Source organism: Rutilus rutilus (genome assembly GCF_951802725.1).
Source record: "Rutilus rutilus genome assembly, chromosome: 3".
NCBI lineage: Eukaryota > Metazoa > Chordata > Actinopteri > Cypriniformes > Leuciscidae > Rutilus > Rutilus rutilus.
The window spans coordinates 22,164,691-22,177,829 of NC_140211.1; the positions used below are offsets into that span (position 1 = coordinate 22,164,691).

General features: G+C 37.6%; 1 protein-coding gene across 2 annotated transcripts in view; it reads right to left on the minus strand.

Moving 5' to 3' along the window:
- The window catches only part of kif18a (kinesin family member 18A), a 34,120-nt gene that overhangs the window by 11,097 nt on the left and 9,884 nt on the right, over positions 1-13,139 (minus strand). For both annotated transcript variants that reach the window (XM_084406039.1, XM_084406040.1), the window contains exons 7-11: positions 5,176-5,352; positions 4,966-5,040; positions 4,712-4,812; positions 1,208-1,370; positions 905-1,069 (exon numbers count right to left, since the gene is read on the minus strand). In XM_084406039.1, coding sequence (XP_084262165.1) covers positions 905-1,069; positions 1,208-1,370; positions 4,712-4,812; positions 4,966-5,040; positions 5,176-5,352 — 681 coding nt within the window. The remainder of the gene's footprint in view (positions 1-904; positions 1,070-1,207; positions 1,371-4,711; positions 4,813-4,965; positions 5,041-5,175; positions 5,353-13,139) is intronic.

The following is a 13,139-nucleotide window of genomic DNA, read 5'->3' on the forward strand; positions in this document are numbered from 1 at the left end:
TTACAGTCTGTTGATGAATGTCCGCCTCCTACATGCAGACTGATTAACAATGTGCATTGCCGCAAAATATTTCAATTGTTTCAGAAGAATGTCACTGCTCAGGTACATGAAGATATAGAGATACAATTTATGCCAGGTCTTCTTAACCTCTTTAAGAGCAGTTGGCTGTCTGATGAGCTCAAAGAAGTGCTTCAGAAGAGCACCGCTATACAGGGCCTCAGAGGAGTATGTCTGCCTCAGACAACACAACACTGCAGACTGGCACCCTAGTGCACTGCTCAGGTGGAAAACATGAAAACATTCAATAATGGCATTTCGAAATGGATAAGACCAAGGCTGTCCACTCTGAGGCTGAAATGAGCCCTCAAAGAAATATCACGGTAAGCTGAAGGACAAAAAAACAACATATCTGTTGCAGGAGTAGGCGGTATGACAAATTCTTATATCACAATATATGATACAGCTATTTTTGCTGCAAATTCAAACCCAAAATGGTTTTAATATTACATAAACAAGAGTCTAGAGATTTGATAAAGATTAAAGAGAGACAACTCATTTGATTCACTTTTTTAAAACTGGAAACAAACCTTCTAAAGGTAAGATAGTTCATAACAGATCTCTCCATCAATGCACAAGCAGATTCATATTACGAAATTAAGCAAAAAACATAAATCAACCTACAGTCAGGGGCCACAGAAGGCCTTTTGACAATCCACTGAGCCGCTTTTCCATTATGCTTCTTTGTAAACACGGGATGGTTTGATGGTTGTGTTCGCATATTTTGCAGCAGTCTGAGCAGCATGACACTGTATTATAGCAGAAGCTCTACTGCTTGACATTTCTACAACAGCATGTATATCGCCCATGCAGCCCTAATCTGAAGTAAAAGTGACCCAGCCCTGACCTCTGGAGTGTGACCTTCATGTCCAAGCAGCTTCATCTCATTTTCAATGCGGTGAAGCCATCCCTCGTTCTCCTGGAAGTGCTTTTCACTCTCCAACAAGCGTTTCTGCAAGTGCTCCTGGTGAGACTTTATGGAGGCCAGTTTACGCTCATATTTACAGGTGGCCTAAAACAAACAAACAAATGACTAAAACAGGGTTCACACACATACTGAAAGAATTTCTAAGAATTTTCATGATTACTGGATAAGGATTTATAAAAATCATTTTTTTAAACAACTGTTTATGTTTATGAATCAGTGTACCCTTTCAGCCCTGTTGTCAGGAAAGAAGATCAGGCTCTGCTGATGCCACAACTCCCTGTTTCTCATAGTCAACCTGCTTTCATTCAGCTGCTTCTCGATGTCCAGATGCTCTTTACGGACCTGCAGACGTGCTGCAAACACACTTCGCAGGGACTCAGACATCCTGCGCAAACACAAAAAGCACACAGACATTAGACACAGTCACCTATACTGGCTGTATACGTTCTGTTTAGGAAAAGTTGCCTGGTGGTTAATGCATATTTTCCGACACACAAAAGTGGCATTTCACCATGATTTCCTATCCTCTGTACAATATATGTAGAAATTAAATTAATAATGATAAAAAAAAAATGTCAGAACTGCGGCAGAGTGATAAACGCCAATAAAGAGCCAATAAATAAACAAATACAAAAAGCAGCTTAAAATAAAATTAATGGAGTTTTGTGGTTTAAATAACCTAGTGCAAAACAGCATCTGCTGCTGGTTATTAGAAAATAATGTTGACTATAAATCAGATGAATGTGTGCATAGTAATACATTTACAATAAAAGCAGTTTACATAATAGCCTGTGGAAAAGTCAACAACGTGGTTTAAAAAAAACAACAACAACAACAACAACAACAAACACAACATCATTCAGCAGGCCACAATAAAACAATGATGGCACTCTAATTATTATTCAGTCAAAAGCTTGGGGTCATTAGGATTATTTTTTTTTATTAATACTTTTATTCAGCAAGAATGCTTTAAAGGATTGATACAGAGAGAATAAAAAAACAAACAATACTGCTCAAAGAAATAATATCATGTGATACTGAAGACTGGCATAATGACTGCTGAAAATAGAAAAAAAAAAGTTATTTTAAATGATAGTATTTCGCAATATTACTGTTTTCCTGTATTTTTTATCAAATAAATACAGCTATGGTGAACATACCACCTCTGGCAAAAAAAAAATGGAATCACAACAGGATGTTGTTCACCCAGCTTTTTTATTTTATAGCAAACCAATCACAGATATGACTATTATTATTTTTTTAACTTTCTTGCTTCATGAAACGTACCTCAAACAAATTACTATAATTATTTTATTAATGACATGCCTTTTTCCAGATCAAATAGAGGGGAAAAGTATGGAATCACTCAATGTTGAGGAAAAAAATATGGCATCATCAGCCTGAGTTCTTTGAGGCATGGACTTCACTATTAAGCTGGTTCTAACTTTTTCAAATAACAGTTGACATATCAGCTTTGCAGGATTGAGCCTTATCTGGACCAATTTTTTTTTTTTTTTTTTTTTATACCCTAAATTTCAATTGGATTGAGATTTGGAGTGTTTGCTGGCCATGTCATTGAGTTGATATGCCTTTCCTGAAGAAAAGCTTTAACACTCTTTGCTCTGCTATTATCATCCTGAAAAATGACTTCATCATCATCAAACCTATTTTCTATCGATGGAATGAGAAAAGAGTCAAAAATGTCAATGTACACCTGTGAATTGACTGTTAAGGTAATAATAATAATACATTTATTTTATATAGTGCCTTTAAAAAGTTGCTTTCTCAAAGCGCTTTACAGGCAAACATAACAACAGAGAAAAACAACACACTTTAAATACAAAAATAAGCAAATAAAAATGAATAATCAAGTAAAAGCAATCCTAAAATAGAATGATTGTGATTGCCATTTACCCTGGTCCAGAGGCAGTCACCTCTGTTTCATTAAAGCAGCACCAGACAAAAGTTATAGATCATCTCCCTGGCCAATGCAGATTCGTGATTCAACATTGATTATCACTTTCATCCAATCATCTACACTCCATCATTGCTTCTCTTTATCCGACCAAACCTTGTTTTCTTCTGCTTTGGTTTTCGTTTGACTTGTCTTTATGTAAATCAAATCTCATTCAGCTGGTTTCTTACAGTTCTGTCACAAATGTTGACTCCTGTTTCCACCCTTTTTTCTCCATTTGTTTTGAGCATTTTCTATTTTCAAGGCATATTGCTTTGAGATTTCTATTCTGGCTGGCACTCTGACGTATTCCTTGGTCTGCCCGTATATTTTCCTTTTATAACTATATACAAGTTTATACTTGCACCACATTTTAGAAACACAGCTGACTAGGAAGTGGGAACAACCAACTTCTTTGCCAAAGTTGAAATTCCTTGTTGAAGGAGTCATGAAAACATTATGGCTTCATGAAACATACCACAAACAAATTCACTTACATTTTTTATTTAACTAAACAAGTCCAACAGCTCATTAAGGTGAGTAAGCACTTGAACAAAACCTTTTTTGTGTCATATCTGTGATTTGTTTGTTTGCTATAAAGTATAAAATGCTATCCACTAAGTGTGGTGATTCCATATTTTTTTTTACCAGGGGTTGGAAGAGAAAAAACATTTAAAAATCTTACTGACCCCAAATTTTTGAGCAGTAGAAAAATATGAAACACACCCAACAGTTGGGCCATGAGTGCATCCAATAATAACTGAGGAGATATCTCACCTTACTGCATCCTTTACTCTTCTATTTGATACAGGCTAGCGCTAAAGGCCATCATGCTCTCATTCAAAAATTCTCCACTGAGAGCCTTCAATACTCCACACAGCCTTTTGCAACATAGCATACGGCACCTCAATGAATGCGTTGAGATATCACCTGAACTGTGTGTGGGCGGTATTAGTAAAAAAAATAAAAAAACATTTGCGAGAGAGTGCAGAGGCTGTATTTGGGGCCATAATGTTGGTGCAGCGCCGACACTGCCAGACTCCTGCATTATTAATGCGGGCAGGAGCACGCCGCCCCTCCTTGCCTCTAAGCACCTCTCTCCCTCACTCGCTCGGCAAGTTGTGAATTCTGATGCCGGTGAATGAAACACGTAGGAGTGAGACTCATTCAGCTTTTTCCCCTCCTCCTCCCCCTCTCCCTCTCCATCCCTCCCACCCTTGCTATTTTCCCTCTTTCTCTCCTCCCTCCGCCTCTCCTTCATTTTCTCCCTCCCATCTACGGATGCTGCGGCGGTTTTTGCTGATGAGAAACACACACACACAAAATCTAGAGGCTGAGGGTTGGGGGGGCGGGATCTATCGCAAAACCGTGATACATTTTCTGTCCAAAACAAACAAAACTTAAAAAAGGAGAAAAAAAAACAAATGTGAAAAATTTAAGAAAGAGGAAAACACAAAGCACAAGTCTCCACTCTCTGCTGGGCCTGATGAAAAATGCAGATGTAAGAAGACCTCCACCTGCGATGGTGTCTGGCTTTGTCCTGTGTACTCTTACTTATGAATAATTGAGACGTATTCAAAGTTTCAAAGGACAGCGTTAAAGAGCTGCACATCACACATGGCATAAAATAAACAACATCTAAACAAACAAAAACACAGGTCTCAAGCTGCATGCTGATGCCTGCAAATAGAGTTTGCTGTGTCGCATGAGTGCACACTTATGGACTGAACGCAACCGTCCTCATACAACACGTGCACACACACAGTGCTTACTTCTCAAATTCTGCTCTCCTCTGGATGGGGATTGGATTAAAGGCAGAAACCTCCACCTTCCGCTCTTCATACTCTTTGAGTTTCTGTTTCAGCATGACAATCTGCAAGCACACACACACTCTCATTAGGCAAGCTAGTCTCATGTGGATTAGACCCATTTCACCTAACAAGAGAAGCAAACCAGATTTACAAAGTAAATAATTCCACATTAAGATGTGATTAAGGATGAGATTCATCGAGTCTTTTTTTTTTACCTCTGCTTTCTGCTTTTCACAGATGATGGCATACTGTCCAATGTGACTGTCCAAGCTCATCACGTTACTCCTCAGCTGAAAAACAGTGAGAGAGAATCAGAAATACGATTAATATTATAATCACGCTTTGATACAATCTTTGTTGGTGGTGAACTTGTGGGTTGTTGGTTGAGGGACTGCTGAAGCTGTGCGTGCATGTGTAGGACTTACAGTGGATTTGATCTCCTTGGCGCGGTTGGCATATTTGAGAGTGTTGTGTGTATCTTCATAGGAGAGCAAAGATGGGCTGACGTTTGCAATCATCACAGTTCTGCAGTTTCCACCCAGAGAGTCTTTGAGGAGCCGTGTCAGCTTGCTATCTCTGTAAGGAATGTGCGTCTTCTTACACTGAGAATAGAAAACAAACGAAACCATAGAAAAATCAAATTGAAGAATATCACAAAAGGAGGTCAATGACACATAACACACAATGGCTTAAAAACAAAAAAAAATACAGCTTTCTAAAACTAGGCTGAGATTGCATGATTAGGCTTAATTTCATTATTCTGAGATGAGTTTACATTTAATTTACAACAGATCCTTCGCTAAACATTGCCTTAAAAATGTTACTGACAAGACAAGCTTTTGCTCTTTTCTAATATAAGTCTATGGAGAATCCTTGTGTCTGGACAGTTGTAAAAGCATTTTAAAATGGAAAACATCCAAAAATAACTAAATGGCTAAAACATTGTTACAGGGTGACTTATAATAGTGACAATGTACCCAGAGAGCATATAAGAGACAAATAAATCTTGAGAAATTCACACTGAGGTTTCAAGTCAGCATGAAATAATAATTCACAAAATGTTCTAAATTCATGTTATTAATCTTATTGTAAACGATTATTTTGTGCATGCTTGATTTAAAAAAAAATTTTTTTGACCTTGTAATTTTTAATCAATAGGTCATAACTCGATTTTAAGTGAAATGAAAGACTTCTCTCTGGTGATGTATACAGGACTTCAATCGTTTAGTCCACTTAACTAGAGATGCACTGATTGCACTGATTTTTTCTTGGCTGATTCCGGAACCATTCAATTGCCGATCAAATAACCATAATTGACCACATACAAACAAAAATCTACTTTTCTTCAATCCAAAATCTCCAGTTCATTCCTATGGGATGTTCTGTGAAGCTTGTCTGAGTTCGCAACAGTAACCAGGGAGGGTGAAGTTTATCTTAAATGAACAGCAATCCGAGCATTTCAAAGTATAATTCTCAATATAAAAAATGTTGGTTCCAAAACTTGATTAGGTTATAGATTTTGGTTTCAAAATTTGCTGTTCACAAGACTAAGCCCATTGCTTGCAAAGCCACATATTAATTTTCTTCAGTACATTTAAAGGTGCTTTAAGCGATGTCACGCGTTTTTAGGCCAAAACATTTTTCGTCACATTCAGCAAACATCTCCTCACTATCCGCTAGCTGCCTGTCCCCTGAACACACTGTAAAAAAAATAAAAAATACCCACGGTCTTAGACAGCCCAGGCTCCACAAACAGCAAGAAAAACAAACTGGCCCAGCCTTGGCCACGAAACATAACAGTGTTCCAGCCAATAACCGACAAGAATGATTTGGGGGTGGGGGGGTTACTGCGCGTGCACATGAAGGGGGGTGTGTGGGGAGTGGAGGAGAGAGAAGCATGAAGAGGGAAGTTAGCTAGAGGAGAGATGTCCTAGACAACGACAATGACTAACGTTAAAAATGTATATTCTCTTGAATTTTGATATGGCCGACACACGACCAAAGAGACGACGCTCCGATGAACAAAAAGAATAGGGAAAAGGAGAAGGAACGTGAAGTCCCGAATTTACATCGGAAAAGCGTTCAAAAGGTGGCGAGAACTCCGCTAGCAGAAGGGCTTCCAATCCGACATTCAGGTGGCTCTCTTTTTGCTGGACAGATGGGTAAATCCAGTTTGTTTTTTTCTAAATCCACGGAAGGGAGGGGGAGGGGATGGGATGAGGACAAGGGAGGGTCGAGCTAGCCTCCGTTTTGTTTGACAATACTTTGAACGTCAACAAGAAGTGACGTCACCCAGCATCGGTTAGAGCACCTTTAAAGGGATAGTTCACCCAAAAAATTCAAATTCTGTCATCATTACTCACCCTCCTCAAGTTGTTCTAAACATGTATTTGACATGCAAGTTTTTTTGTTCCTCAAAATATCTTCTTTTGTGTTCAACAGAACAAAGAAACACATGTTTAGAACGACATGAGGGTGAGTACATGACAACATTTTAATTTGTGGGTGAATTAACTCTCTAAGGTAGCAAAAAACACTGATGCTGACTGACGGTGAGTACATGACAACATTTTAATTTGTGGGTGAATTAACTCTCTAAGGTAGCAAAAAACACTGATGCTGACTGACCTTCTCTACACATCCTAACAATAACTTCAAATTTATCTAATCTCAACAGCTTCATACCGTTACAAGTGTTGAAAGAGCCAGTTAGCACTCTGGCTTTCATCTTGCTGGTATGTCTGACCCGAAAGGAAAGCATTCACAAACTGATGGTCTAATTAATCTCAGGATCCAGCGATTGATACACAGTCCATATACAATGGCATCCACAAAAAAAAAAAAACTTCAAAGCCAAGTTTCCACTTTGCTAATGTGAAAACATACATGGAGATTGACATATGCACAATTTGCCAACACAAACACAAGAGCAGTCAAAAAAAAAAAAAAAAAAAAAACAGCAGTCAGGGGATGGAAATGTGGAAACGTTGTATATCTGATCTCGTCCAGCTTATGTATCAAACTATAGCCTACATCTGGACTGTGTATGTGCTCATGTTTTCATTATAGCTTTGAATCAAGTGGTGGCCTGCTGGGAACTTCACAAATCCCTTTGCAAAGGGGTGTAATAAAGACCTAGGCCCACTTTTCAGCCATTTTCTCATTCTCTGGTAGGAACTGCTGCACCAAGAAGAAAAAAAATGGCATTTTTAGTGATACAACACCAGATTATGTAACCGAAAAACATACAAGCTGCACCATCATGATAGCAAGTTTGTGAAAAATCACATTTCTGAAGGCAGCATGTTCCCTCTGTTGGCACGTCAACGTTAGCAGTGTGTGTAAGAGTGCGAGTGGCCTGTTTCGGGCCCTCCCAGGAGAACGTGGGTAAGGAGAGCCGTCTGTGTGACAGGTTAATTTATGCGGATGGCATGAAAACAATACCTATGAAGCTGCACTGCGGAGGGGCCCAGAGACAGGGACAAACCTCCTCACCTTACACACACCAGCCAAAACACTCTGGCATCAAACGGCAAATACAAAAACCATAGAAGACACAACACAAACATAAAAGTACATCAACAAATCAAACAATCCCATGACAATATTTAAACAGTGCCAGAACAACAACATATGGGGACATGACGACAAGTACAATCAATTTACAAGAACAATGAAAAGAACATGGATGCTGCTTTGACAGACAATAAACAGAAAGAGGGCCTGCACTTATCCAGCACCAAAATAACTCAAGTGAACATCTCTCTCAGTTTTTTGACCATTCCCATATTTATGGGTCACAGGCTTGTTCGAGTCAGCTGTTCTACAGGCGAAAAAAAGATGTACTGCATGCTGAAAAACTCCAGACAAAGCAAACGAGTACAAAACTAGAACAGCCTTAACGTTTAAATAATGCCTCCCTCCATTTTGCTCTTCAGTAAAATAAACACAAACAAAGCCAGCAATTTAGATACTTGGACATGAGCTAGAACAAGTAAACTTCTACAGTACTTCATCACTTAAAACAAACGTTTGAGAAACAACAGTTACAATGCGGTTACGCACGCACATGGTTGTGACAGCAGTCAACCCATGCAAGCAAAGTTCGGAGTCTGTAAGAAATGAACACATATTCAGCAAGGACACAACAAATGGAGCAAAAGTGACAGAAAAGACATTAGTAATAACACAACACATTATTATTTCAAATAAATACTTTTAAATTTTCTGTTCATCAAAGAATCCTAGAAAAAAATGATCAGTTCCGGCTTCCAACAAAAATGGCAGCACAACTGTTTTCAACATTGATAATATTAAAGGGATACTTCACCGATTAGCATTAAGCTTTGTATCAGTAGAAACCCGGTAGTATTTTCGAATGACCGTGCTTCCCTCCCTCATGTCCCCCTGAGACGAGAGATTTCTATATTGTGTGTCATTTTGACACCAAAAATCATTTTGCATCATCGGAGGCTTTTTTGGCCAGAGGCTAGAGACTACAGCCAGTAGTAGGAGCTAGTACTGCATGTTTTCAACCCGCCCATAGGGGGTGGGATCTCACGATAAAACTGCGTCTTTTCAGTTTCAGGGTCAACTAGTAGCCTAGTTGTATCATTTCTTCCGATACCGCTGTAACTGGTAGGCGTGGCTTGGGAAGTGACTGGTAGAAGTGCATTCTGGGAGTTGTTGTCTTTCATCCACATGAGCCAAAAATACATTTTCTAGCTTTTCTCAGTCTAGAAGGCACCAACTTCTAAAATAATTTCACATTTCTACTACATAAATGACCCAATTTAAATTTTTGAGCACCAGATCAGCATATTAGAATGATTTCTGAAAGATCATGTGACACTGAAGACTGGAGTAATGATGCTGAAAATTCAGCTTTGACATCGGAATTATTTTTTATTTTTTTATTTATTAAAATAGAAAACAGCTATTTTAAAATTACATTTAATATTTTACAATATTACAGTTTTTACCGTATTTTTAATAAAAATAAATACACAATAATAATAATAATAATAATAAACACCATATATAATAATAAGTCACCAAAATCATATTTTTAGAACGCATTCAGTTGATGTGCTCTGGTTGAGAAGAACTCAAACGCCAAGTCAAATGAGCAACAGGTGCAGCTTGTACCAAAGAAAGAGGCTGTGTCCGTTGTTTGGATACATTTTGCCTTCAGTAAAGAACACAGACACAGACAGACGCACCCCCCCGAAGCGAGATCACTTTTGCTTGCGACCTCACGGAAGTTTGTCAATTGTATATGAAAAATTAGAAAACCTGCACTTAACCTTTTCACAGGCATTTTTTCCCCCCATAGTTAGACAAATATTGTGATGTATCATTATAGGATTGTCTAGCGATATATCGACTATCGCAGAATTACTGTATCGTGAAATTATCGGTATCCTGAGCCATGTATCATATCGGGAGGTACCCTGTGATTCCCACCCCTATTTGTGAGAGTGCATCGAGTTGCAATGATGAGATCACTGCATTTATGCGCTCAACAGACATGTCTGTCATCAGCTACATACTCATTGCTGCAACCTTTCATGTGACAGGAGTAGATCTAAATATAATGCTATAATCAACACTTTTCACAATTAGTTAATCTCCACAGCTGTAATAGTACGAGTTTTCGAGAGTCAGATCCACATGTAATGCTCATTTCATATGCAAGATGTTAGTCAATCATAGCAGTGGCCGTTTACACTGAAGTATCACAGCAGACCCTTTCAACAGAGCGTTCAAATAAGAGGGATAAAATCAGTGTAGAAAATGGACATGTATTTCTAAAGTGACTATTTTTATGCAAAAATAAGTGCACCTCAGGAAACATTGTAAAATGAAAATAAAAATGACCCCTTTAATGTATGTTTTTTGCAAAAATATATTTAAACAACGGTTTGTTTGATTTTCAAAACACCTATTGCATATAATTATGTGCGGTGAACCGACTCAGAATTTCTGTTAAGGGATCAGTGCCCTGACTACTGAACTAGGGAGCTGATTAAGACACCCTGTGATGGCAAAGCTGAATATTCAGCAGTGTCACATGATCCTTCAGAAATCATTCTAATGCTGCTGATTTGGTGCTCAAGAAACATTTCTTATCAATGTTGAAAACAGTGACTCTTAATATTTCTGTGGAACTGATACATTTTTGAGGATTCTTTGATAAGCAGAAAGTTCAAAAGAAATCTTGTGTAAGATTAAGAAAGGCTTTACTGTCACTTTTGATCAATTGAATGCCTCCTTGCTAAATACAAGTATTCATTTCTTTAAAAATAAAATAAATAATATAATTATATATCTTACTGAACCCAACCATTAAACTGTTTTTACAGGTGTGACTCTCAAATTGATTTGTACCCTATAATATAATTTGAGTCAAACCTGTAAATATGATTTCTGACTGGGATTCCTCCTTACAAATCACCTAAACCCATGCAATGAATTTATAGTGCAGTAATTAGAAGAAATCAATTTAAAAAAGCAGACATGAAACACATCAGCTTCCATTCAGTGATTTTTCATAACCAAAGCGAGTTAAAAGTTGAATAATCTGAATACACCGCAGCAAATTCCCACCTAACACCTAATAATAATAATAATAATTAAAGGATGGTTTATAATAGCTTATGGCATGAAACAAACACCGCAAGGCAGATTTAACAGCCATTTTCTAAGACTACATTCTATATCCGTCACGGGCTAATGGGATTGGGTGGTAAATTACCCTCAAACAGCCTCAGAGACGGAAAATCTGGATACAGTTCCACACAGCGTCTCTGGTGGAGGCCTACTGGAATCAGCACTAGAGCATGAGCAGCGCACACACACACACGAAAGAGATAAGTGTACACAACAGAGTCTGAGTTGTAGGTTTCCTAACCCTGATAGCATCAGTTCCTGAACCACTGTACCAGTGAAACCTTTGGGTTTGTCCCAAAAGCAAAGAAGAGAGGGGAAGACTAATACCATCAGAGTAAATGTGCCACAGCACGTTATGAACCAAGCTGACCCAGACTGGATAAAGACAAAGAAAGGTTAAAGCGAAGATAAGTAATAGTAGTGTGACACAGTAAATACATTTGTTTACATCACAGCAAGGGGCAAGTAATTGCTTTTGTGGTAGACCCACACAGAATTTGCGTGCCCATTGAAAGCATTGAAGTTTGTGTTAAATGAAGCTGAAAGCAAGACATTCTTTGATAAACTCTTTCATACACTAATTGACAATGATAGTGAACAACAAATTTTGCTATCAATTAGTCAGACATATGCACTGCCACAATTTATTTTTTGTTAGGTGTTAAGTCTTATTGCAAAACATTTCATTGTAGCTGAATACTGTGAACAAATATAAAAAAGCTAAAGAACACAAACAAAAGGAACTTTTGTCTGTGGTTTAAAAATACCATAGCAAAAACAACTAGCCTAACTAATATAAATTTCAAGCATTATTAAAGACAAGTAAACACAGTAATTAAAAAAATAACAAAAACAAACTAGCAATTGCACAAATAAATACAACTGAACAAAGATATGACTGAAATAAACAGTGTTATAAGATTTTCCAGTATTCGGGTACAGAAACTGTAATCAAATGAAAAATAACACTGCACTTTATAAAATATACTAGAGCCCAACCGATAAAGGATTTAAGGCCTATACCGATACAAATATTTGGTGATTTAAAAATCCGATATATATTTTAAAAATCCAGAAACGTGTAACAAAAACATATTTCCCTAACAGTAGTTATTTGTAGTTATTTATGAGTCCTCAGCCTCACTAAAATATGATAATGCAGTTTAAAAATAAACTTGTTTGTTTTATTGTCACAACAGAACAGAGGAACATCAAAATATATTAAAGTTCTGATAAATAAAATGTATAAAAATACAAACTTAAGATATGAAACTTAAAGTCCTTTGAACAAAAACAAGACAAAGGTCACTCCTAATGTTTTTTTTTATGTAATAGTTAGTCCCTTTTACCTTATAATTACAATGTCAACTTGCTTATCCCTTACCTACACTCTTTTAATTCTATCCATCAAGCTACAACAAAGTAAACCATTTTCAATCATCATTTGCTGCCTGCCTTCTAAAATCTACACTTAGTGATGCACTAAATCCATTATGTGACTCGTTAATGCTGCGGCTGAACGAAGTCAGCAACGCACTTGAGTCACTCACTCACTCACTCACTCGTAAAAGAAAGCCTGTGCATAAAAGCTAGGTTATGTTTGATACTTTTTCTCCATGTCTACATGTTCACTCCTCGCGTGCCTAACTTACGTTTTACAATGCAGGTACTTACGGTGGCCCAATAGTGCACAACGAAATTTAAAAAGCAAACATAA